At 45.9% G+C, this 26,139-nt stretch overlaps 2 protein-coding genes across 7 annotated transcripts in view; both read left to right on the forward strand.

Moving 5' to 3' along the window:
- Positions 1–10,254, forward strand: part of LOC140193672 (chromobox protein homolog 5-like) — a 14,631-nt gene extending 4,377 nt beyond the window's left edge. For both annotated transcript variants that reach the window (XM_072250839.1, XM_072250838.1), the window contains 4 exons: positions 3,310–3,463; positions 3,805–3,988; positions 8,370–8,467; positions 8,809–10,254. In XM_072250839.1, coding sequence (XP_072106940.1) covers positions 3,327–3,463; positions 3,805–3,988; positions 8,370–8,467; positions 8,809–8,959 — 570 coding nt within the window. In that variant the 5' untranslated portion in view covers positions 3,310–3,326 and the 3' untranslated portion in view covers positions 8,960–10,254. The remainder of the gene's footprint in view (positions 1–3,309; positions 3,464–3,804; positions 3,989–8,369; positions 8,468–8,808) is intronic.
- Positions 3,900–26,139, forward strand: part of LOC140193669 (cyclic AMP-dependent transcription factor ATF-7-like) — a 31,967-nt gene continuing 9,727 nt past the window's right edge. For 2 of the 5 annotated variants that reach the window (XM_072250826.1, XM_072250830.1), the window contains exons 1-5: positions 19,534–19,643; positions 20,731–20,800; positions 21,587–21,680; positions 22,740–22,858; positions 22,962–23,081. In XM_072250826.1, coding sequence (XP_072106927.1) covers positions 20,753–20,800; positions 21,587–21,680; positions 22,740–22,858; positions 22,962–23,081 — 381 coding nt within the window. In that variant the 5' untranslated portion in view covers positions 19,534–19,643; positions 20,731–20,752. Of the gene's footprint in view, positions 3,989–18,985; positions 19,270–19,533; positions 19,644–20,730; positions 20,801–21,586; positions 21,681–22,739; positions 22,859–22,961; positions 23,082–26,139 lie in introns of those variants that run through there. The other 3 variants (XM_072250828.1, XM_072250827.1, XM_072250829.1) reach the window with 3 other exon arrangements.

The raw sequence follows: 26,139 nt of genomic DNA on the forward strand, positions 1-26,139 counted from the left end.
CTTCCACCCCCCCCCCCCCACCTTGAACCTATGCAGTCTGGTTTTGCACTGCCCTATCCTGGGTAACAGACTTAACATCCACCTTGGCTAAGACTAATAATTTTAAACACTTCTTATTCATTTGCCACTCATTATGTACTCCAAGGGTGCCATGGAAGCTACTACAACCTGAGGCGTCAGAGTTCAATTCCAGTGCCGTTCTGTAAGGAGCCTCTGTATGTCCTCCCTGAGGATTCCCACAATCCTGATTGATAAGTTACAGAACCTGGGCCTCTGTACCTCCCTCCGCAATTGGATCCTCGACTTCCGAACCAGAAGACCACAATCTGTGCAGATTGGTGATAACGTCTCCTGCTTGCTGATGATCAACACTGCTGCAGCTCAGGGGTGTGTGCCTAGCCCACTGCTCTATTCCCTCTATATACACATGACTGTGTGGCTCAAATACCACCTATAAATTTGCTGATGATACGACTATTGTTGGTAGAATCTCAGATGGTGATGAGAGGGTGTACAGGAGTGAGATATGCCAACTAGTGGAGTGGTGTCACAGCAACAACCTGGCACTCAACGTCAGTAAGACGAAAGAGCTGATTGTGGACTTCAGGAAGGGTAAGACAAAGGAATACATACCAATCCTCAGAGAGGGATCAGAAGTGGAGAGAGTGAGCAGCTTCAAGTTCCTGGGTGTCAAGATCTCTGAGGATCTAACCTGGTCCCAACACATTGATGCAGTTATAAAGAAGGCAAGACAGCGGCTACACTTTATTAGGAGTTTGAAGAGATTTGGCATGTCAACAAATACACTCAAAAACTTCTATAGATATACCGCGGAGAGCATTCTGACAGGCTGCATCGCTGTTTGGTATGAGGGGGCTTCTACACAGGACCGAAAGAAGCTGCAGAGGATCATAGATTTAGTTGGCTCCTTGGGCCTACAAAGTACCCAGGACATCTTCAAGGAGCGGTGTCTCAGAAAGGCAGCGTCCATTATTAAGGACCCCCCCCCACCAGCACCCAGGGCATGCCCTTTATTCACTGTTACCATCAGGTAGGAGATACAGAATCCTGAAGGCACATACTCAGCGATTCAGGAACAGCTTCTTCCCCTCTGCCATCCGATTCCTAAATGGACATTGAACCTGTGAACACCACCTCACATTTTTTAATATATTTATGTTTTGTATGATTTTTAATCTATTCAATATAGGTACACTGTAATTGAGTTATTTATTATTATTATTTTCTCTCTTACTATATTGTGTATTGCATTGAATGCTGCTAGGGTAACAAATTTCACAACACATACCGGTGAAAATAATCCTGATTCTGGAATGTGTGGATTTTATCTGGGTGTTCCACTTTCCTCCCACAATCCAAAAACATACTGGTTAGTAGGTTAATTGGTGATTGTAAATTGTCCCACGATTAGGTTAGGATTAAATTAGGGTTGTCAGGGGTTGCTGGGTAGCAACCACTTGCATTTTAACTATAAATTTATTGAAATTTTGTACAAGCCCCTTTGCTTGGAATTTATTCCTTAATTTTCTTTTCATCTAAAGTGTGTGATTTACAACAGAAGTGTATTCCCTCAAACGTGCTCTTTACATTTATTTTTAATGTGCAGAGTACAAGGGAGCCCAGGAAAGATTGATATTTTAATTATTGATTGTAAAGGGAGAGTGAGTGATCACTACTTGGAAGCAGCAAGGTAATGTTGCAGCTCTATAAAACTCTGGCCACCTCATTACAGGAAGGATGTGGAAGTTTTGGAGAGGGTGCAGTGGAGATTTACCAGGATGCTGTCTGGATCAGATAGTAGGTCTTATGAAAGGTTGAGTGAGCTAAGGCTTTTCTCTTTGAAGAGAAGGAGAATGAAAGGTAACTTAATACAGGTATATAAGACAAGGTGATAAGGGGCATAGATAAAACTAGACAACAGGGTGACCTGTTGGGGCACCCTTTGAGAGAAGGTGATGTGACCAGAATGAACATTAAATTTTCCTGAATGCTATTGGTATTGCTTTGCTTTGGAAACTGAAGTAGAAGACTCAGTTTATTAAAGAAGAACGACACGTAGCAAAGCAAATATAGCTCCTCGTTTACCGAAGGACACTTGACGGCATCATTTCTGGTCTATCTGCCACCCTTGTGCCTCTCCTTGTCATTCTGGAGATGTGCAGCCCTTTCTGTCATCTCTTTATCTCTTCTGCTGTTTGTTCTGTGTCTGATCCTGGAGATGTGCATTTCTCAGCTCCTTTGTCTCTTCATCTCTCCTACTCCTGTGCCTGTTTTTGTCATTCTGGAGACGTGCAGCCCTTTCATCCCTCGTCTCTTCATCTCTTCTGTTGTTTGTTCTTTGTCGCTGATCCTGGAGACGTGCATGCCTCTCCTCCTCTGTCTCTTCTCCTCTCATCTTTTTTTGTCCTGACTCTTTGATCCTGGAGTCGTGCAGCCCTGGCCTCATCCGATTCTTGTTCTCTCCCTCTCCTTGTCGCTTCCCGACGACGTTTGGTGTCATCTCTTGACTATAATGCACCCCTTCCCTTTTCACGCAGCGTAATTAGGCTGACCTTTTTTAATCCTAATGCTGGATAGAAGATACGAAGCAGTAACACCAAAAAATGCTGATGATGTGGTTGGCACTCTCCTAAATGGACATGATATAGTCACCATTGTCCTTTGACTGCAGCAAAGGGTTTTATGGGTGTCTCGGTGTACGTCATTACAATAAGATTTAATTATCTTTTATTGATGTGTGGCAGTTAGATCTGTCCCAATCCTGCACATGCTGATGGTGATTAGCAGAATGTGACCCCTTGAAATAGAGCTGCCCTGCCCTTTTGCTCCGGTAGGTGTCGCTGCTGAGGCTGGCCGCGCGCATGCGTTGGGCTGTCGCGTCCCGATTTCCATGATGGTCGATCGGGTCTCGGGTGAAAGGGAGCCTGTTGATTTTTGGTGAATGAGCAATTTTATATGAATATATAACCCTGAACTTTGCCTGCATTCTGTAAGTTAGCGCATTTTAATTCGATTTAGCCAAAAAAAAATGCTGCTGTAATGCACCGTTTGCCCTAATTGGAGGTCACAAACAGACAGACAGAGCATGAGAGTTTTAGTAGTATATAGATAGACAGCCAGAGTTTTTTTTTTCCAGGGTGGAGATCATGAGTTGGTTTAAAGGGCCTGTTCCAGTGCTCTGCATGAAGAGAGCTATTCTGATTCAGGCAGGGTTGTGAGGTTAGCCGAGGGTCTGGGAGAGGGAAGGGCTCATCCCACAGTGCTGAGTGCTTGGTCCCTGTCCTGCAGGTTTCACGCAGAGCGAAATGGGCAAGAAGGTGAAAAGGAAATCTGAGGACGTTTCTTCAGACGAGGAGGAGGAGTACGTGGTGGAGAGGGTGCTGGATCGCAGGGTGGTGAGGGGACGTGTGGAGTTTCTGCTGAAATGGAAAGGCTTCTCTGAGTAAGTGCCATCACCAGTGCATTTCAACCCCCGCCCACTTACCCCACCTGTCTCTCATAGTATTGCCCCTTCACTCATCCCCTCTCGTTCCCGTTCTATCTCTTTCTCTCTTTCATCTCACACTTTCTCGCACTCTGCCTTTTTCTTACCCTCAGCTGTGACCAAGCTACCTTCTGTGTTGCTTTTCTCTCCACTCCATCTCTTCCTTTTCCGTCCCACCCCTGTCTCCATCCTCCCTCCCCCACCCCATCTATCCCTACCCTCTCCCAACTCTATCCCTCTCCCCTCATTCTCTTGCGATTAACCTCCACTGACGCTTGGTGTCCCCTGCCTGCCGGCAGTGCTGACAACACGTGGGAGCCGGAGAAGAACCTTGACTGCCCAGAACTGATCGGGGAGTTCCTGAAAACCTACAACAAGGACAAGGAGAATGGCACTGGCTCCCGAGACAAGCCGGATAACAGCAAACGCAAGTCCGCCATCGTCAACGGCAATGAGGAGCCCAAAACCAAGAGGAAAAAAGAGGTCAGCGATTCACATTTCATCCCTTGGGGAGGCAGCAGTGAACCATGTCCTCATCCCATAGTACTGTAAAGTTTAGAGCAAAATTATGCCATTCAGCCCATCCAGCTGACAGGTCCCCCCCCACAACCTACTTCTCCGGACTTCTTCCGCACAACAAAGAAACCATTCATCTCTGCCTTATTGATACGCCAAATGCAGTTTGAACAACTTTCCCAACTCCATTCTCCTGCTGTCTCCCTGTAACCCATAGCTCCTTCCATCTCTGCTTTAAGCACACCTAGTGAATGGAAGCTCCACCTTCCTCTTCATCCCAGTTCCAAAGGGACGTCCCTTCATTCTGAGGCTGTGCTCTCGGATCCTAGGCTCTCCCACTGATGGAGCCGTTCTCTCCATGTGTAATGAAAATTATTTTAAAATTCATTGTTCTTCTCTTATTCAGCTCAGTATGTTTGCATATGCATTTTGCAAACAAAGGAGACACTGTACACATGCTGAGGCCACCAGAAAACATTTTATTAGAATGAGTACAATTCCAACAGAGAAAGAAAAACTAAAGTTTACATAAGTAGCAATACAGAATTCAAAATAATACTTATAATCCACTAAACAAGCCGATCTCTGCAATGTCAGAGAACCACAGATCCGATCTTTCATGCAGCCCCCCTCTCCCTTGTCTCTAATTCTCTAACTCTGAGCACTAGCACCAGTCATGACCTAGCCTAAGACAAATCTCTTCCCCACACAAAGAAAGTGCCCCTTTTATACACTCCTTAAGATTCCTTCAAAGCACAACATAATTATCACCTCAGTATTTTTCCAACCCTTGATGGTACCAGCTGCATCTTTTTTTAAAACAACCTTCAGCCCAGGGGCACAATCTAGGAAAACAGTCAACAGGTCTGAAGGAGGAAAACATTGTTCAGTATCGAATCATGGAGATGTGCACTGGTGCATATCCCCAGATTGTCACCACGTTCCAACCTGACACCACTTTGCTTTTGAATTTCCTTTTTATTTTGGTACATACTAAGGAGGAATCACAATTAACTCTTTCCTTCACATCTGCACTTGCAGTATCCGGGAGGTTTCAATGAAATCCCCTCCCTCCCTCCCTCCCTCCATTTTCTGACCTCCATTGAGTACAGCCCAGGGACATCAAATGATCCATGTAAGTCAAGCATTAAGAGTTGTACAGCATGAAACAGAACATTCGGCCCAACTAATCCATGCCAACTGTTGCCCAGTGAGCTAGTCCCACTCAACCCTACCCCAATCAGTGTTCTCTTGGCTTTATCTGTGTTGCCACATAGAACAATACAGACAATGTTGTACTGACCTACTCTAAGATCAATCTAACCTTTCTCTCCGTACAGCTCATAACCCTCCATTTTTCTTACATTAATGTGCCTATCTAAGAGTCTCTTGAGTGTCCCTAATATATGTCTCCATCACCACTTTTGGCAATGGGTTCCATACAGCCACCACTTTTTTTTTTAATAAAGAAACCTCTAACATTTCCCCTAAACTTTTTCTCCACTCACCTTAAACAGTTGTCCTCTGGTATTGGCTGTGCAACCCTGGGGAAAAAGGCACTGCCTGTCCACACTACCTATGCCTCTCATAATCTTGTACACCTCTTTTCCTCTGCTCCATAGAGAAAAGCCCTAGCTCACTTAATCTATCCTCATAAAACATGCTCCCCAATCCAGGCAGCATCCTGGTAAATTTCCTCTGCACCCTCTCTAAAGCTTCCACGTCCTCCTACAATGAGGTGACCAGAACTGAACAAATACTCCATAGGTGGTCTAATCAGAGTTTTGTAAAACTGCAACATTACATTGTGGCTCTTGAACTGAATGCCCTGATTAATGAAGGGCATTACTCTATGATCTGGGGAAGTTTCCTGCAGTCTACCCTCCTGATACCCATCATAATGTTATACACCGTGGTCATGTCACCTTCTAAATCTTCATCCAGGGAGAACAGGCCCAGCCTCTCATCCTTTTACTCACAACTGAAATGCTCCAACCAAGGCAACGTCCTCTTCTCTGCACACTCTCCAGTGTAATCACTTCTCGTCTTGCGCTCCAGTTCCCCAGTCCTTAATGCTTATCTCTCTCCTGTTAACATTTCCCCACCACCTCCACACTTCACCACCCTCAGAAAGAGGAGGGAGCAGAGAATTCCAAGATTCAACTGGTTGATTGAAGAAGGTCTCTCTCTGATTTCTCTCTCCTCCCCCCCCCCCCCCCCAAATCTTTCTTGCAGCGCTCCCCAACCTCCTCTGAATTGGGGTGCCACAGTAGCATAGTGGTTAGCACAATGTTATTACAGCTCACCATCAGAGTTCGGAATTCAATTCCGGTGTCCTCTAAGGAGTCTCTGTACAACCTCCCCATGGAAAACATTGGTTTTATCTGGGTGCTCTGGTTTCCTACCACAGTCCAAAACCATACTGGTTAGTAAGTTAATTGGTTATTGTAAATTGTCCTGTGATTAGGCTAGAGTTGCTGGGCGGTGTGGCTTGAAGGGCCTCTTCCGTGCTGTATCTCGAAATAAATAAATGTCCTTCTAGCATGATCTAACAACATTTAAAGGGAAGTATCCCTTCAGCCCAACTGGTCCATGCTGATTGTGTAGTCCAGTGAACTGGTTCCATCTGCCTGTGTTTGGCCCTTTGCCCTCTAAATCTCTATCCATCTACGTATCTAGATTGCTTTTAAAAGTTGCTAATGTGCCTGCCTCAACCACTGGTTCTGGCAGTTTCTTCAAATATGCACCACCCTTTGTGTGAAGAACCAAGGATAAAGATCATGTGCCTTTACCCTGTCTGTGCACCTTGTGATCTTATATACCTCTATCAGTTCTCTCTGCAATCTCCTATGTTCCAGGAAAGATGTAAAGTCCTGGTCTACACAGCCAGTCCTTGTAACTCAGACCCCCAAGTCGAGACAACATCCTGGTAAATCTTTTCCACAATCTTTTTAGTTGAGTGACACCTTTTCTGTGACAGGGTGACTCAAACTGTACACAATACTCCAAGTGTGGCCTCACTTGTAACTGACTTGCCTAACTGCAACACAACTCCTCGTGTACTCAGTGCCCTGACGGATGAAGTCCAGCAAGTCACACACCTTCTGCAGCACTCTGTCTGCCTGGGATGCTGCTTTCAGTGAATGATGCACTTGTATTCCAAGACCCCTCTGTACCATGACACTCCCCATGGCCCTACTATTCATAGTGTTATAAGTTTTATGACTTACACAATAGCTTCTGTCGCCCTTTCCTTCCATTCTTGAAGGCTCTTTGCCTGAAACGTTGACTATTTGTTCCCCTCCATAGATGGCTCCTGACCTGCTGAGTTCCTCCAGCATTTTGTGTGTTGCTCAAGACTTCCAATATCTACAGAATCTCTTGTGCTTATAAAACATGTCGTGCCATGGTTTGATCTCCTAAAGTACAATGCCTCACATTTTTCTGAATTGAAAGACATTTGCCAATCCTCAACCTACATACTGAGCTGATCAACATCCCCTCCGGGCATCTGGGAAAGGTTTAGTGAATTGGCCTTCATTATTTGGGGATTGAGTTCAAGAACTGCAAGATAATATTGCAACTCTATAAAACTCTCTGAGGCCACACTTGGGAGTATTATGTTCAGTTCTGGTCACTTCATTATAGGACAGATGTGGAAGTTTTGGAGAGGGTACAGAGGAGATTTACCAGGATGCTGCATAGATTAGAGAGCATGTCTTATCCAGATAGGTTGAGTGAGCTAGGGCTTTTCTCTCTGGAGTGAAGGAGGATGAGAGGTGACTTGATAGAGTTCTGTACAAGATGATAAGAGGCATAGATCAAAAGGACAGCCAAGAGACCTTTTCTCAGGGCAGAAATGGCTAATTTGAGGTGGGCATATTTTAAGGAAAGTATAGGGGGAATTTCAGAGGCAAGTTGTTTGGTGGGTCCATGGAACACCCCATCAGGGGTGGTGGTATAGGCAGATACATTAGAGACCTTTAAGAGACTCTTGGATAGGCACATGATGATAGAAAAATTGGGGGCTTTGAGGGAAGAAAGAGTTAAATTGAGTTTGAGTATGTTAAACGATTGGCACAGCATAGTGGTCCGAAGGGCTTGTACAGTGCTGTACTGTTCTATGTTCTTAGTTGTGTACATACATTAAGCTCTGGACAGAACAAATGCAGTTTCTCTTCCCCCTGTTACAGACAGTGTCCTGCGGGATGTCCCCAGTGCATTACTGTCCCCTCTGGTTCTGTTATCTTCACCCTTCCCTGATCTCCAGCCAATGTGGGAGGGGTGTGATGACAAGCCCTGCCCCCAAAGACCCTGCTTAGACAGGCCTGTCTTGTTTCCTGGGCAGGACGAGGACAGCGTGCGGGGTTTTGACCGTGGGCTGGAACCGGAGAAGATCATCGGAGCCACGGACTCCTGTGGGGAACTGATGTTCCTGATGAAGTGGTGAGGGAAGGGTGTGGGGTTAGTGAAGATGGAGGGAGGGAGAGTTGAGTATGGAAGGGGTGGGGAGGGAGGAGGGGGAGTGATGGTGAGGGGGCTACAGGGGTACAGAGAGGAAGGGATTGTGAGGTTGAGGAGGAGGGGATGGAATGAGCAGGAGTGGGGAGGGAATGATTAGGAAGGTGGGAGAGAATATTGAATCTGACATGGTTGGGTGGGGAAGGGGTTGACGGGGGAGGGATGGTGGGGAGGAGGGGGAGAGGTGAGGCGGCAGTGAGGAGGGTTGGGTGGCAAGGAGCTAGCACACACTTCCCTGACACCTGCCCCTCCCTTACACCTGACAGGAAAGACTCGGATGAGGCTGATCTGGTCCTAGCCAAGGAGGCCAACGTCAAGTGTCCTCAGATCGTCATTGCCTTCTACGAGGAGCGTCTGACGTGGCATGCCTATCCCGCCGAGGAGGAGGAGAGGAGGGAGGAGCCGCAGGCCAGCTAGATGCAGGCGTGTCCCCGCTGCCTGTCCTCTCCCTCCCTCCCTCCTACCACACCCTCCCTGGGGGCTGTAGGTTTGAGGAGGGAGGGAGGGTGCAGGGGTGGGAAGGAAAAGAGAGGGGAGGTGAGAGTTATTCCTCTCACTGGGTGAAGTCTCCCAGCTCTTGAGTTTTAACTGGAGGACGTGGGGTTAGGTTCTAATCTGAATCCCCACTCCCTCTCTCCTCTCCAACCTCAACATCCCTTCTCTGTACTCTTACCCAGCTGTCCCTCTCCTCCCTTCCCTGTCATTTTCCCTCTCCTCCCTTCCCACTGCAGTTTGGCCCGGGCAGGTAGAGGACGAGTCTGCGCATGTGTGTCTGGGGAAGCGTGTGTCATTCATGTACTGCATCTTTCATCTGTATGTTAGCAAGATACCAGAACCCCAACACTCCCCCATAGCTGGTAGGGTCCCCTGTCTGCAGTCCGCTTTCTGATCTTCTCCTGCTCCAAGTGCACACCCTCCTCCACCCCCCCCTCCCCCCAAATCCCCATCCCTCCCAACCAGTCAGGAATCTGGATTTATTCTATGTAGCTGGTGTGGAAGGTTGTGAAGTACATGCGCGTGTTGTACAAGTGCTTGTGTGCTCACACTGTGCAAGTGATTGCCTGTATGTGTGTGTCCATTTTGCCCTCTTGTCACCGGCCATAGCCAGCTGACTCTCCTCCCGGTGCCAGTGGACCCACTTCCCTGTAGCCTTTGCTCAGATAAAGCCAGTAACCACCCCCTCCACCTCTCTTCTCCCCTGCCCCCCCCCAGTGGCATTCCCAGGGACCAGCAAGGCAGGGTGCGAGGGTGGTGGGGTCCCTCAGTCCAGCCCCTGTGCCCCTGTTCCCGAATTCTAACCCTCTCTTGTCTCTGTGCACCCTCCCAAGATCCAGTGTCCTCCCTCTGGGGAATTATTCCATCACTACCAACCCCCCCCCCCCGGCAGGAGGTAGTTCTGTTTGGGGTTTGGGGAGAGATATTCTACTATCCCCATTCTGCTGTCCTCCCCCCCCCCCCCTCCCCCCCCCCCCAACCCGGTGAGAAAGTGCCTCTCTCTCTGCTGTCACACAGAGTGCAGATACAGTAATCTCCCCCCGTCCCGCATGAGTTGAAGATTTTTAACAGATATTGAGTCGTGTTGTTATAGGACCCTTCCCACCACCAGGCACCCCTTGTAGGGAGAGAGAGGCACCCTCTTTCCTTTTTTTTTCTACAGAAACCAACATGTGCTATTTTGTCAGATGTATTAAGAACTACTTTACAATACGTAACACTGTCTGGGTTGTCTCTGTTTGAGCGCGGGGAGTGTCGCTGGTGATGCCAGAATATGCTGGGTAGAATGAGGTCAGCGCTGCCTTTCAACTGTCACTTTTCTTTTTCACCCGGTAACCGAGCCCATCAATCTCTGCCATTAATACACCCAGTGACCTACCCTCTACTGCCCTCCATGGCAATAATTCCCATGGTTTCCTCCTTTCCCAGTTCCAAAGGGACATCCTTCTATTCTGACTTAAACATAGGGCCTGCACGGAACTGTAGGGTTTTAAGGCCCACACTCTAAGATCAATTCAATCCTTCTGTCCCACATTGCCCTCCATTTTTCTATCATCCATGTGCCTAAGTCTCCTAAATGTCCCTAATGTATCAGCCTCTACCACCACCCCTGACAGTGCGTTCACGCATCGACCTCTCATTGTGTAAAGAACTTGCCTCTGTCTTCCGCACCCCCCCTCAAAATTATGCCTTTTCGTATTAACCATTTCTACCCTGGGACTTGAGCAGAATTAGGCCATTCAACCCATTGGGTCTGCTGTTCCATTCCATAATGGCTAATTTATTTTCCCTCTCAACCCCATTCTTCCTTCTCCTCATTACCTTCGATGCCCTTACTAATAAACCTATCAACCTCCTCAAATACACCCAGTGACTTGGTCTGCTCAGTCATCTGTGGAAATGAATTCCATAGATTTGCCACTCTCTGGATAAAGATATATTTCCTCCTTTCTGTTCTCAAGGGATGTCCCTCTATCCCGAGGCTGTGCCTTCTGGTCCTAGACTTCCCCCACTATATGAAACATCTTGTGGAGGAACACAGCACAGGTGCAGGCTGAAATCCACTTACCACTCCTTAGCCCACTTCCCTAACTGATCAAGATCCCCCTGTAATCTATGATAACCTTCACTATCAACATGACCATCTAATTAGTGTCATCTGCAAACTTGCCAATCAAGCTTGTGCCTTGCCATCTGAACCATGTAAATAAGCAAGGAATAAAAAGGGTCCCAGTATTAACCCCTGTGGCACACTAGTCACTGGCCTCCATTCCAAGAAACAACCTTCAGCCACCACCCTGTGCTTCCTACTTACACGCCAATGCTGAACCCACCAACTTAGCTCTCCCTGGATTCAACGGGACCTAACCTTCCAGAGCAGCCTGCTAGGCAGGACGCCTTCAAAGTCGTTGCAAACTGCCAAGCAGAGGATGAATTGGTGTTTCTCAGCTTGGGTCAGACCTGTTGTGTTGGGGCAGGATGCCACAGGGAGGGAGATATCATGGGATAGGTGGTGGACAACTGGAACCTTGGGGTCATCCCTGTGCACTGAAAATGGGGCATGAACGGTCATCAGCATTTAGCTGGATGAGACATCTCGCTGGGGCAGGAGTCATATGGAGAGACTGGGACTGCTGGCTGGCGTTGGTGATACCGCACCTGGAGTATTGTGTGCAGTTCTGGCCACCCAGGGTGGGATTAAGACCATAAAAACATAGGAGTAGAATTAGTTTGTTCAGCCCATTGACTATTCAATCATGGCTGATTTATTTCCAAGATTGTTTAATGTAATTTCCAATATACGAGTGTAAAGGAGAATGAAATAATTGTTACTCCAGATCAGATGCAGCACAAACAAAACACAATAAGATGAGGAATAAATAATTTTAAAATACGCACACAATAAATATGCAAGATACATTGTATATCCATAAAGTGATGCTAGGCACAGGGGTGTCTGAACGTAAGGTGACCAACAGTAAATGATAAACTAGTGGTGGTTGGGGGTGTGGAAGGGTTGGTTAGTGGGTAACTTCATTCTGACTTTTCCCCATAACCTTTGACCCCCTTACTAATTAACTACCTCTCAACCTCTGCTTCAGGTTAAGCTGAAGAGGGTACAATAAATCCGAAATGTTACTGGGACTGGAGAGCATGAGTTATGTTACACCAGAAGGCATATATTTAAGGTTAGAGGGCTAAGTTCAAAGGAGATGTGTGAGGCAATTTTTTTTTCCTTTTATACAGAGTGGTGGGTGCCAGCAATCTGTTTCCAGGGATGATGGTGGTCAGGTACGATAGGTATTTGAGGCTGTTAGACAGGCACATGGATGTGCAAGGAATGGAAGGATATGGGCAGCATGTTGGCTGAAGGGATTAGTTTAGTTAGGTGTTTAATTAATAGTTTGCTTAGTTATACAACATTGCGGTTCTTTTGTACTGTAGTGTTCTCTGTTGTAAGCTAGGGAGGGTGCAGAAAAGATTTATGAGGATGTCTTTGAGGATAGTTTAAGCAAGCTAGGGCTTTTCTCTGGAGCAAAGGGGATAAGAGATGACTTGATAGGTGTACAAGATGATAAGAGGCATAGATCGAGTGGAGAGACAGACTTTATCCCAGGGCGGAAATGGCTAATACAAAAGGGCATAATTTTAAGGTAACTGGATGAAAGCATAAGGGGGATGTTAGAAGTAGGGTTTTACACAAAGAGTGGTGGGTGTGTGGAATGTGCTGCCAGGGGTGGTGGTAGAGGCAGATACATTAAGTAGAGGGCTATGTGGGAGGGAAGGGCTAGATTGCTCTTGGAGTAAGTTAAAAGGTTTGCACAAAATCGTGGGCTGAAGGTTGTGTTGTATGTTGCAACTGTGAAAGATGTTGATAAGATTACACCTGTAGTACCATGTGTAGTTCTGGTCACCTAGCTACAGGAAGGATGGGATTAAGCTGAAGAGGGTGCAGGGGAAAAAAATCACGAGGATGTTGCCAGGACTGGAGGGCTTGGTTAATGAGGAAAGACTGGACAGGCTAGGACTGTTTTGCCTGGATTTAAGGAGGTTGAGGGATGACCCGAAAGGTTTATAAAACCACAAGTGGTGTAAATAAGGTGGGTGGTCACAGTCTTTCCCAAAGGGTTTTGGTATTGGTTTATTATTGACACACATACTGAGATACAATGAAAAGCTTGTCTTTCATACTGTTCATAAAACAGTGTGGTGCGAGATCTTAACAGGGTAGATTGTAAGGCCAAGAATCTATCTTATTGACTGGGGGGTGGGGGGTGACCATTCAGTAGTCTGATAACTGATAGAAGCTGTTCTTGAGCCTGGTGATATGTGCTTTCAGGCTTTTTGAAAGAGGGAGGCAGAAGAAAGGAAATTGTAGGCCATCTAGCCTAAGCCCTGGGAAGATGTTGGAGTCCATTAGGTGGATGAGATTGCGGGTACTTGAAGGTACATGATAAAATGGGCCAAAGTCAGCTTAGTTTTCTTAAGGGAAAATCTTGCCTAACGAGTCTGTCGGAATTCTGATGAAGTGAGATAATCAAGATAATCGGTGGATGTTGTGTACTTGGATTTTTTTTTTAGAAGTCCTTTGATAAGGTGCTGCAAAGGAGACTTAATAGGTTAAGAGCCCATGGTATTGCAGGAAATATACTAGCATGAATAGAACATTGGCTGATTGGCAAAGAGTGGGAGCTTTTTCTGACTGGTTGTCGGTGACTAGACTGTTCCACAGAGGGCTGCATTGGGACCGTTTCCTTTTACATTGTACGTGGATGATTTGGATGACGGAATTGATGGGTTTGCAGATGATACAAAGATAGGTGGAGAGGCACGTGGTGTTAAAGAAGCAGGAAGGTTGCAGAAGGACTTTAACAGATTAGGAGAATGGGCAAAGAAGTGGCTGATGGAATATAGTGTTGGGAAGTGTATGGTCATGCACCTTGGTAGAAGGATTAAAAACAGACCATTTTCTAAATGGGGAGAAAATTTAAAACTGAGGTCCCAAGGGACTTGGGAGTCCTTGTGCCAGGATTCCCTAAATGTTAACTTGCAGCTTGAGTCAGTGATGAGGAAGGCAAATGAAATGTTCGCATTCGTTTCAAGAGGAATAGAATATAAAAACGGATATAAGGCTGAGCTTTTATAAGACGCTGGCAAGGCCTCACTTGGAGTATTGTGAGCAGTTTTGGGCCCCTTATCCAAGAAAGGATGTGCTGATGTTGGAGAGGGTTCAAAGGAGGTTCACAAAACATGATTTCAGGATTGAAAGACTTATATGAGGAGCATTTGATGGAGTGTATGAAGGCCTGCACTTACTGGAATTCAAAAGAATGAGGGGAGAATCTCATTGAAACTTAACAAATGTTGAAAGGCCTAGATAGAGTGGATGTGAAGATGTTTCCTATAGTAGGGGAGTCTAGGACCACAAGGCACAACTTCAGAATAGAGGGACATCCATTTATAAGAGTTAAAGAGTAATTTCTTACCACGGGTGACTATGGAGGCCAGGTCATTGGGTGTATTTAAGGCAGAGCTTGATAGTTTCTTGATTAGTCAGGGCATGAAAGGTTACAGGGAGAAGGCAGGAGAATGGGATTGAGAGGGAAATGAGTCAGCAGTGATCAAATGGCAGAGCAGACACGATGGGCTGAATGACCTAATTCTATTCCAATATCTTCTGGTCTTAAAGAACTTAGCCAGGGCTTCACCCCAAAGCAAGCTGCCCAATCTGCAGCAGCAGCCTGATTTCACAGGACAGCAAAGGAGAGACCTGTGTTTGCACATAAAGTACAGTGTGTGAATCTGGCCCCCACACCACAATTACTGACATGTCATGAAATTTGTTTTGTAGCAGCAGTACTGTGCAAAACAAAAAATACATGAATAGCACAGGCTCCTGTGATGCAACCAGTCGGTACATCTCATGCTCTCCACGGTACATCTGTAGACATTTGTTAAAAATCTTCGGTGACATGCCAAGTCTCCTCAAACTCCTAGTGAAGTATTGCCACTAAATTTGTGATTGCATCTATGTGTAGGGCCCAGGGCTCTAAAATGTTGACGTCCAGGAGCTTGAAGCTGCTCACCCTTAAAGGAAGCATGTGAACATGCTGCAGGGGGGATGGGGGCAAGGGTTTGGAGGGAGATTCACCAGAACATTGTCTGGGTCCATGGACATCAGTGATAGTGAGACATCAGACATGGCAGGGCTCGTTTCCTTTGGAGTGAATGAGGCTGAGGGAAGAGATCATGAGGAGCATAGATCGGGTAGATGATCAGAATCCTTGTTTTCTTGAGGTCCATATCCATAAATCCCTCATGACACGCAAGTTAATCGGTTGTTTAGGAATACATATGGTGCGTTGGCCTTCAGTCAGATTGAGTTCAAGAGCTGTAGGATAATGTTGCAGCTCTATAAAACCTTGGTTAGACCACTCTTTGGGCATTGTGTTCAGTTCTGGTAACCTCATATATGAAGAGTGTGAGTGTTTCACCCTCCTCTGAGGGTGCAGAGGTTTACTAGGGTGCTGCCTGGATAAGACAGCCTGTCTTACGAGGAACGATTGAGTGAGATGAGGCTTTTTTCTTTGGAGTGGAGGAGGATGAGAGGTGACTTGATAGAGGGGATAAATGGTGCCTTTTTCCCAGGGCAGAAACAGCCAATACCACAGGACATCCTTTTAAGGTGAATGAAGAAAAGTAGAGGGGGTGATGTCAAAGTTAAGTTTTTTAAACATCGAGAGTGGTGGAAGTGTAGAACACTCTGCCAGGGGTGATGTTAGAGGCAGATACATTAGGGTCATTTAAGAGACTTGGATTGTTACATGGATGTATGGAAAATGGAGGGCTATGGGTTGTGTAGGAGTGAAGTGCAAGATTGAACTTGGAGTAGGTTAAAAGTCCTGTACAACATCGTGGGCTGAAGGGCCTGTATTGTGCTATATGCTCTGTATTTTGGGAAATGGGATTTCCAGCAGCAGTCAGTGTAAAGACATAAACATTCACATAAGTGACATGGTATAAAGAGGGATAACATGGGTCTGTCCTGGGACCGGCGCAGAAGTGTCACAATAGCACCTCTACTTTCATAGAAACTTGTGTAGATTTGACAAGTTACCAAACAGAGTCATAGAGCACTACAGCACATTATTTATTTATTTATTTAGGGATAAACATGCTAATAGGCCTCTCTGGCCCAACAAACCCCGTGCTGCCCAATGACACTCATGTAGCCAGTTAACCTACTAACTCCGAAGGGCTTGGAGTGTGGGAGGAAAATTATGTGGTCATGGAGAGAACGTACAAACTCCACACAGCGGCAGGAATTGAACCCAGTTGCTGGCTCTGCAATAGCATTACTGTTAATTACTATGCTGCCCATAATACAGCATGTTCACAACTTAACACATGTGTCTTTGCAACATGGGAGGAAACAGGAGTATCTGGAGAAAACTTTCATGGTAATGGTGATAACATACAAACTCCTTACTGTTAGTGTCACGAATTGAATTCTAATCACTGGTGCCACAGTTGCGTAGCAGTTAGTGCAACACTGTTACAGCTCAGGGCTTCGGAGTTTAATTTCGACGTCCTCCCCGTGAATGCGTGGGTTTCCTCTGGGTGCTCCAGTTTCCTGCCACAGTTCAAAGATCTACTGTTTAGGAAGTTAATTGGTTATTGTAAATTGTGGTTAAGCTGGAGTTAAATCGGTGGATTGCTGGGTGGTGCAGTTTATTGCGTTGGAAGGGGCTGTTCAGCACCGCATCTCTAAACAAAACTTCATGCTAACCCCAACAGTAACAGGCTCTTTAGTCCATCTAGTTTGTGCTGAATGATTATTCTGCTTAGTCCATTGCACTATAAGACATAAGGAGCAGAATTGGGCCATTTGGCCCATTGAGTGCTCTGCCATTCCATGATGGCTAATTTATTTTCCCACTCAACCTCATTCTCCTGCCTTCTCCCCATAACCTTTGATGCCCTTACTAATCAAAAACCTATCAACCTATCCTTAAAATATACCCAGTGACTTGGCCTGCACAGCTGTCTGTGGCAATGAATTCCATAGATTCACCACCCTCGGGCTAAAGAAGTTCTTCCTCCTTGCTCTCTGGTCCTAGACTCCCCCACTATAGGAAACATCCGCTCTATCTTGGCTTTTAAATAGATCCCAAGTGAATACAGGCCCCGAGCCATCAAAAGCCTTCTCACATGTTAACCTTTTCATTCCCGGGATCATTTTTATCAACCTCCTTTGGACCCTCTCCAATGCCAGTACATCCTTTCTTAGATAAGAGGCCCAAACTGTTTGCCATACTCCAAATATAGTCTCACCGGTGTTTTATCAAGCCTCGGCATTACATCCTTCATTTTATATTCTAGGCCTGTTGAGATAAATACTAACATTGCATTTGCTTACCTTGCACTCACTCAACCTTTAGGGAATCCTGTACAAGGACTCAAGTCCCTTTGCACCCCTGATTTCTGAATTTTCTCTCCACTTTGAAAATAGTTTATGCCCATTAACTTCCTGACACTGTATTCCATCTTCCACTCACCTAATCTGTCAAAGTCCTATAGCCTCCCTGCTTTCTCAACACCACCTGCCCATCCACCTGTTTTTGTATCATTCACAAATTTGGCCACAAAGCCATCAAGTGCCTCCTCCAAATCATTGACGTATAACATGAAATGGAGTCTGTTCTAACACTGACCCCTGTGGAACACCACTCGTCACCAGCATCCCCTCTTCCCTCTTTTTACCTCTTGCCAGTCAACCAGTCTTTTATCCATGCTAGGTATCTTTCCTGTAATACCATGGGCTCTATCCTGCCTGTCATTTCCTCAAAATAATTCAAATAGATTTGTTAGGCAAGATTTTCCCTTAACCAATGTGACTTCAGCCTTATTTTATCACGAGATCAATCACTGGATGTGGTATATTTTGATTCTGTCCCATTGAAGCTACATAAGGGAATGTTTCTGTTACATTGTTAAAAGTGTATCCCTGCTATCACCTGTAAGGACACATCTGTTAGTTAACCTTCTGGTTAGTTGTATATTCATGGAGCCATCCTCAACACTGTAAGAAAAGGGTTATATGGTGGGTGTATGGAGTTTGCACTCAGGTCTTTAGAACAGACCAATATTAAATATTCAAATGAATTCTGCTATTTGGGATGTCACCATTATAAATACATAATCCTGTAAATATACATGACTGTATTCCAAATGTGATTATAGCAATTGAAACTGTAGTTAATCATTTTTAATCTTTCTTGTGTAAGTAGTATAAAACATTGTAAACACTGATGAAGGGTCTCGGCCCAAAATGTCGATTGTTTGTATTCCTTTTCATGGATGCTGTCTGAGCTGTGTTCCTCCAGCATTTCGTGTGTTTATAAAATATCGTGTCAGGACAGTGACTCACTCTCCTGAAGGTTTGCTGCGTTAAGACTTGTATTTCCCAGTTATAGCTTCAGTTTGGCTCACAGCAGTTATAATTTAACAGTTTACAAGTTTGTACAAAGGTCTGAGACACAATTATCATTTCGTTGTCATGCAATTTGTATGAAGGGCTGGAGTGTTTTTATACTTTAGTAGACAGTTTACTGGTTTGTGCAAAGGCCTAGGGTGTATTTATAGGCGACAGCACATAGGTATGGACAAAGAGTGGGGCTACAGTTCCATTGCAGCAGGATAATCCGCACCATTGACAAAGTGGCGATGCGACCACCTGCGGTAGCAGCCCCACCATCTGTAGGTGATGCTGTCTGTTGCTCCCCTCCTAACCCAACAGCACCGCTCCTCCGAGCTGTCATCGCCGCCTCTAGTGCAGTGACGGTCCTCCAGCCACCTGAGGGCGAGTTCCCTTCTCTCCTCTCCGCGGCTCTCCCATTTACACCTGCGGTAGCCCTATTTACGTCACGAAGCTGCGGTCATTCTCGCGAGAAGTGGGCGAGGGCGCAGGCTTCTCGCGGTGAGCGGTTTCTTCTCCCTCAGACAGTTCATAGTGTTCGGGTTTAACGGGTTGGCCGGCGTCTCAACTAAATCCTACTCCCTACAACACCCACACACCCCTTCGAGGTTCCGCTGCCGTCGTCGCGGCTCCCAGTTGACGGGAGAAGCGGCGGAGGCGGGAGGAGGAGAGAGATGGTATCCTGGTCTCTCGCCGTGACGGATATCGACGGCGGCTACGGATGTTCCAGTGCTCGCCAATCACAGTTTGTTTGGTGAGCGGTTCCACGCTGCGCGCTGATTGACATGACCATCGTCGAGTCAGCGATGGCTCCAAGTGCACCGGTCGACCGATGGGGGTTGAGTGGGGACGATATTGGGCTCTGATTGACGGGATGTTAGACAAATAGAGGATGGAGATTTGGCTCACGGACGCGGCAGTGTAAAGGCGGGATCCGATTCTGACAGATGCAGTAGTGTTCCAATAGGGAGTGGAATCTGGCTCTGATGGACGTGGCGGCTAACCAATTGAGTTTCTCGGTGTGGGTGTCTCTCTGGAGGAAGTTGTTTGGTATAATGGTGGTATTACCTCTGGTTATTAGTGACTGCTGGGTTAGTTAGCGATGTTTCAGGGTAAACTCGCGCAGAGGTAAGGCGGAGTGGGCTGGTTAATCGATTTCGGCTGGTCCATGTGGATTTCTACTGTTATTTAAATTGATTACTGGGGGTTATTGTCACCATCATAGCTGCTCTTAACGAGCGATAAAACTGCCATCACTATAGCCATTCCTAGTATTTGTCCTGTTAGTGATGCGGCTGTTGACTGGTTTTTGGTAGAAATAATGCTGCTATTTGGTAATGGGTGATCAGTAGTAATGCTAAACAATTTACTATTAGTCAATATTGCTAGCAATAATAGTGGTATTACTAAGCACTGTAATTATCTTCACAATTTTGCTAGTAATAGTATTATTACTGAACAATTGCTATTGCTGTCTTCAAAGTTGCGATTAATATTACTGATCAGTTTATTGCTGTCTGCATAATTACTGCTAATAGTATTGCTGACTTTACAATTGTTATTAATAATACTATTATTTCTAATCAGTTAACTATTGTCTTTTTAGTCACTGTTAGTAAACTGATTAGTAATGCTGTTAGTAATATAATGTTAACTATCACTCTTCATAATCACTGCTGATATCAGTTAATGCATGTAAAGGTATTATTACTAATTAGTTTACTACTGGTGTCTGTGTAGTTACTGCTAGTAATAGTAAACTGGTTAGTAATATTCATGCTGTCTTACAATTACTGATGGCGATGGTATTATAAATACTAATTACTATGTCTGTGCAGTACTGTCAGTAATAGTTTTATTAATAATCAGTTTATAATTGCTGTCTGCTCAATTGCTGCTAATATTAGCATTATATTAGTGAGACTAGTGATTTGGCTCAAGTTAAACCTACCAGGATCCCATTTCCCCACTCGCATTAAACCCACCTGGATCTCAATCCCCGGTCCCTTTAAACCCACTGCCTTCTCATATTGATGAGCTGTTTCTGAGGGGGTATTGCCACAAGACAGGGACAATCACTTCCATCTACCAATCAGCAGGCTATAGAGCAAGGCACTGGGGATGGATGGAACTTCTGAACAAAGAGGGGGGCTGATGTATCTGACAAGTGTGTAACATTTCTCCCTCTCCCTCTCTCTACTCCCACCCCCTACAGCTGAGTCCAGGCAGCTGTGAAGATGGGAGATGACAGACCGTTTGTCTGCTCTGCACCAGGGTGTGGGCAGGTGAGTGGTAATTATTGTCTGGTGGTCCTAATTATTGGTTATTGGTTGCATCCCTGGGGTATGAGCAGATGCACCTGTGCTGAAGGAACTCCCTTCCTCGTGCCACAAAGTGTTCTATCACTGAGTCTCCCTCCACACTTGCCTGGGTGGAGTTACTCCATGTACTCCACATCCACCACATTACCTCTCCACTGTCTAGAGGTCAGGAGCGTGATGGAACACTCCCTACTTCCCCATGTGGAGTTAGTCCATGTACTACACATCCACCACATTACCTCTCCACTGTCTACAGGTCAGGAGTGTGATGGAACACTCCCCCTTCCTGGGGTGAGTGCGGCTCCAACAGCTCTGAAGAAGCTTGACACTGGCTGGGACAATCCTCAGGTTGGACTTGGGCCTGTTTCTATGTGCGTGACTCTGTGACTCAGTTTACTGTGCAAAGGAACCTTCACTATACGGACTGGTATATCAGGGAGACATTCCTCCCCAACCACACCACACGGACTGTGGGGGTTCAGAAACACGGTTTCCCACTCCCTTCCATTAAAACACGTACTGTGGGTTGGGGCGGGGTTCTCACTCCTTCCCACCTCCATATTGCCAAGGGTCAGGGGTAACAAGTATGAAGGTGATTACTCTGGTTTAGAGGAGGGGTGAGAAGAGGAGAGTCATCTGGGGCTGGAGCCAATCCGGTAAAGGGAAATGCCTAATTTGTTTCCCTCCCCCCTCACCCTGCGAGTGGGCTGGTCTGACTGTGTCCTTCCTCTCCCCCCCCCCCCCCCACAGAGATTCACCAACGAAGACCACCTGGCTGTCCACAAACACAAACATGAGATGACCCTCAAGTTCGGGCCAGGTCGTGATGGGGTCATCGTTGCGGGTAGGTGGGCATGAGGGTGTATTCTTCAAGTATGGGGGCAGGTGGTTTGTGGGGGTGGGTTAAACAAGATTTACGAAGCAAGTTTGTCGGTATGAGTGTGTGTCTCACTACCTCTTGAGGCTCTGTCTCTCTCCCACCCACTGTTGAGAGTGCAAAATCACTATAAATCAGTGGTCCCCAACCTCCAGGCCGCGGACCGATGCATTGCTGTGAGGAGTACAGCGGTAGCCAGTATGCACCCAGCACATCTTTAAGAAAAAAGCCTAAATAAACAAGCTAATTAATTAGGTGCCGCTCAGCACGTAAATGTCAGCCCAGATCAGAGGCGGCGCAATCGGCAATACCTCTGATCTGGGCTGACGTTTACTTGCTGGGCGGTACCTAATTAATTAGCTTGTTTATTTAGGCTTTTTTCTTAAAAATATGCTGTGTGCATTCTGGCCACCGCTGTACCCCTATATTCTTCGCGGCAATGTATCGGTCCGCGGCCCAGAGGTTGGGGACCACTGATATAAATTACAAAATAAATAAATAGTGCAAAAGAAGAATAGTGAGTGTTTATGGGCTCATGGACCATTCAGAAATGTGATTGGGAAGGTGGTTGGGAGGAAGTTGTTACTGAATCATGGAGTGTGGGTCTTCAAGCTCCTGTACTTCCTTCCTGATGGTAGTGATGAGAGGAAGGTGTGTCCCGGATGGTGAGAGTCCTTAAATGATGAATGCTGCATTCTTGAGGCATTGCCTCTTGAATTTGGTGGGAGGGTTGTGTCAGTGGTGGAGTTGAGTGAGTCCACAGTCTGCTTGTTTTTGTGTTTGTATGTACACACACCAGCCTGTATCAGCGTTCCTCTTCCTCTCTGTGCGTGTGCGTCTCCCCTCCCACCCCCTTTCCTGCCTGTTTGAGGGGCTGCTGGACTCATGTGCATGGGAGATGCCACCCTCAGAAATTTAGGCAGGATGTAAAGGAGGAGGTTCAGCAGGGCTTTAGAGGGACTGTGTGCTTGTTCCTTGCCATAAGCACTGTCTTTCTCTCCATCTCACCCCCCATGCCTGGAACAGACCAGACCCCTACACCTACCCGCTTCCTGAAAAATTGTGAGGAGGTTGGGCTGTTCACAGAGCTGGCAAATCCCTTTGAACAAGAGTTCAAGAAGGCAGACGAGGAAGAGTGCAAAAAGGTCAGTTAATGAGTTGGGCGGTGAGGGTGAAGGAGGTGGGTGGTGAGGAGGAATGGAGTGCGAGCATCCTCCACTAACTGCCTCCTCCGGACATGTCCCTCAGTCTCCCCTGGACATTGGCTTACCCTTAATTGCAGAGGTTAAAGTCAAGGAGACGGAGCAGATGTCCCAGGGAGCCAACCGTCCAGATGTATCCATCAACCACCCACTCATGGAGGGGAAGGTGAGATCTTGTAAGACCTGTCCTCTCTTGATTTCCACCCCCCCCTCATATCCCCGCTCTCCTCCCTTCTCTCCCTCCTCATTCTCCCCTTCTCTCCTCCTCACCCCCCAATCCCCCTTAAGACCATTAGATAGGAACAGAATTAGGCCATTCGGCCCATTGAGTCTGCTCTGTCATTCCATTGTTAGAGTGATTTTTGGGTTTAGGACATATACATTTAGCAATTGACTTTGGCTACCAGTCTTCACATCTGAAAATGTACTGTGGATTTAATTTGGAGTGCAACTCTGAACAACGGGTTCCTAAAAGCTGTGATTCCCGGACCAGACAATGCTGATTAAAATTCATTTGGATGTCTGCAGTGTGGATGTGAATCAGGAGGTGTGAAGGTTGTACCTTGTTTTATGGAATAAAGAAGCTGCTTTGTATCTACCAGTAATTCTCTCTGGCGGTTTCATTCACTCAACAACATTTGGTGTCAGGAGTGGGATACCTTCGTGACCCATCGTGTGTCCAGTGATCTTAGCAGTCTAAATGGGTGAGTATTTTTTAAAAATCTGTTCGGGTCGGTGGTACACGGGAACACGAGGTATCATGAAGATGGAGAGCTGAACTGGTAGATATAAAAGTAGTGTGTGTGCGTACATGTGTGTTTATGTAAGAGATGAAACTTTGTGTGTTAACTTGGTGAGACGGAGCCACTAGTTGCGAAGGGTGGTTACCGACAGTTCGGGACGCCAGAGTGGGGGCGTGTATACTCATTCAGGGAGCTGCATTTTAGCGTACACATTTTGCAAGTGTGATGTAAAGGAGTACAGCAGGCATCATGAGTTCAGGTATTCAAAAGTGGCAGATTGTGGAATACATACTCTGCGGTTTTAACCATGTGCTGATTAACTGGTACCCGTCTTTTATATTTTGCGTAGTGTGGGAAGTAGTGTGGGGATATCTCAGGGAGAGGTTTTACCCAGATATATCTACCAGAATGGCACCTATTGAGGTCAGGCAATGTCAGGCTGAGAACCCTGACGATCCGAGCCAACCCTTGACCTTGATTATGACTATTCATAAACCCTGCACCCCCGGGGAAAAACAGAGCATTTTGTCCGAGTTGCCCTCACTTAAAGTCACCTGTGGGAATTCGGAATTCTGGCGCAAGCTTGAGGAAATGGTTGAATGATATACATGTGTTCATAAAAGCAAAATGCCTGAGGAGTATGTGAGACAGGATGGCCCAGGGGGTGCGAGATGGTACATAGGCAACTGCAGGGTATGCCAGGAATGAAGAAAGGTATCGTTCTTTTAAAGGGGAAGATGTTGTTGCGTGAATGAAGTCACCAGAGAAAAGTTACTGGTTGATACAAAGCAGCTTCTTTATTCCACAAAACAGTCAGAAAAGATGCATATTCAGATGTGAAGATTGGTAGTCAAAGTCAATTGCTAAGTGTATATGTCCTAAGCCCAAAAATCACTCTTAACACCATCTTGGCTGATTTATTATCTCTCTCAACCCCATTCTCCAGTTTCTCCCCATAACCTGTGACACCCTGACCAATCAAAAACCTATCAACTTCCACTTTAAATATACTCAGTTACTTCACAGCCTTCTGTGGCAATGAATTCCATAGATTTACCATCTCTGGCTAAAGAAATTCCTCCTCATCTCTGTTCTAAATCAATGTCCTAATGATCTGAGGCTGTGCTCTCTGGTCCTAGACTCCCCCACTATAGGAAACATCCTCTCCACGTCCACTCTATCTCGGCCTATCAATATTCAATAGGTTTCAATGAGATCCCCTCTCATTCTTCTCAACTCCAGAGGCCTAGAGCCATCAAATACTCCTCATACATTAACCCTTTCATTCCCAGGATGAACTTATGATTTCCGAATTTTCTTCCTATTTTGACTGTTGTCTACGCCTTTATTCCTTCTACCAAAGTGCATGACCATATACAGTTGAAGTCAGAAGTGTACATACACCTTAGCCAAATACATTTAAACTCAGTTTTTCACAGTTCCTGACATTTAATCCTAGAAAACGTTCCCTGTCTTAGGTCAGTTAGGATCACTACTTTATTTTGAGAATGTGAAATGTCAGAATAATAGTAGAGAGAATGATTTATTTCAGCTTTTATTTCTTTCATCACTTTCCCAGTGAATCAGAAGTTTACATACACTTTGCTAGTATTTGGTAGCATTGCCTTTAAATTGTTTAACTTGGGTCAAACATTTTGGGTTGCTTTCCACAAGCTTCTCACAATAAGTTGCTGGAATTTTGTTCCATTTCTCCAGACAGAACTGGTGTAACTGAGTCAGGTTTGTAGGCCTCCCTGCTCGCTCATGCTTTTCCAGTTCTGACCACAAATTTTCTATCGGATTGAGGTCAGGGCTTTGTGATGACCACTCCAATACCTTGACTTTGTTGTCCTTAAGCAAATTTGCCACAACTTTGGAGGTATGCTTGGGGTCATTGTCCATTTGGAAGACCCATTTGCGACCGAGCTTTAACTTCCTGGCTGATGTCTTGAGATGTTGCTTCAATATATCCACATAATTTTCCTTCCTGATGATGCCATCTATTTTGTGAAGTGCACCAGTCCCTCCTGCAGCAAAGCACCCCCACAACATGATGCTGCCACCCCCATGCTTCACGGTTGGGATGGTGTTCTTCGGCTTGCAAGCCTCACCCTTTTTCCTCCAAACATAATGATGGTCATTATGGCCAAACAGTTCAATTTTTGTTTCATCAGACCAGAGGACATTTCTCCAAAAAGTAAGATCTTTGTCCCCATGTGCACTTGCAAACTGTAGTCTGGCTTTTTTATGGTGGTTTTGGAGCAGTGGTTTCTTCCTTGCTGAGCAGCCTTACAGGTTATGTCGATATAGGACTCGTTTTACTGTGAATATAGATACTTGTCTACCTGTTTCCTCCAGCATCTTCACAAGCTCCTTTGCTGTTGTTCTGGGATTGATTTGCACTTTTCGCGCCAAAGTATGTTCATCTCTAGGAGACAGAATGCATCTCCTTCCTGAGCGGTATGACGGCTGTGTGGTCCC

The sequence above is a fragment of the Mobula birostris genome, unplaced genomic scaffold, assembly GCF_030028105.1.
Source record: "Mobula birostris isolate sMobBir1 unplaced genomic scaffold, sMobBir1.hap1 scaffold_691, whole genome shotgun sequence".
NCBI classification, from domain to species: Eukaryota; Metazoa; Chordata; class Chondrichthyes; order Myliobatiformes; family Myliobatidae; genus Mobula; species Mobula birostris.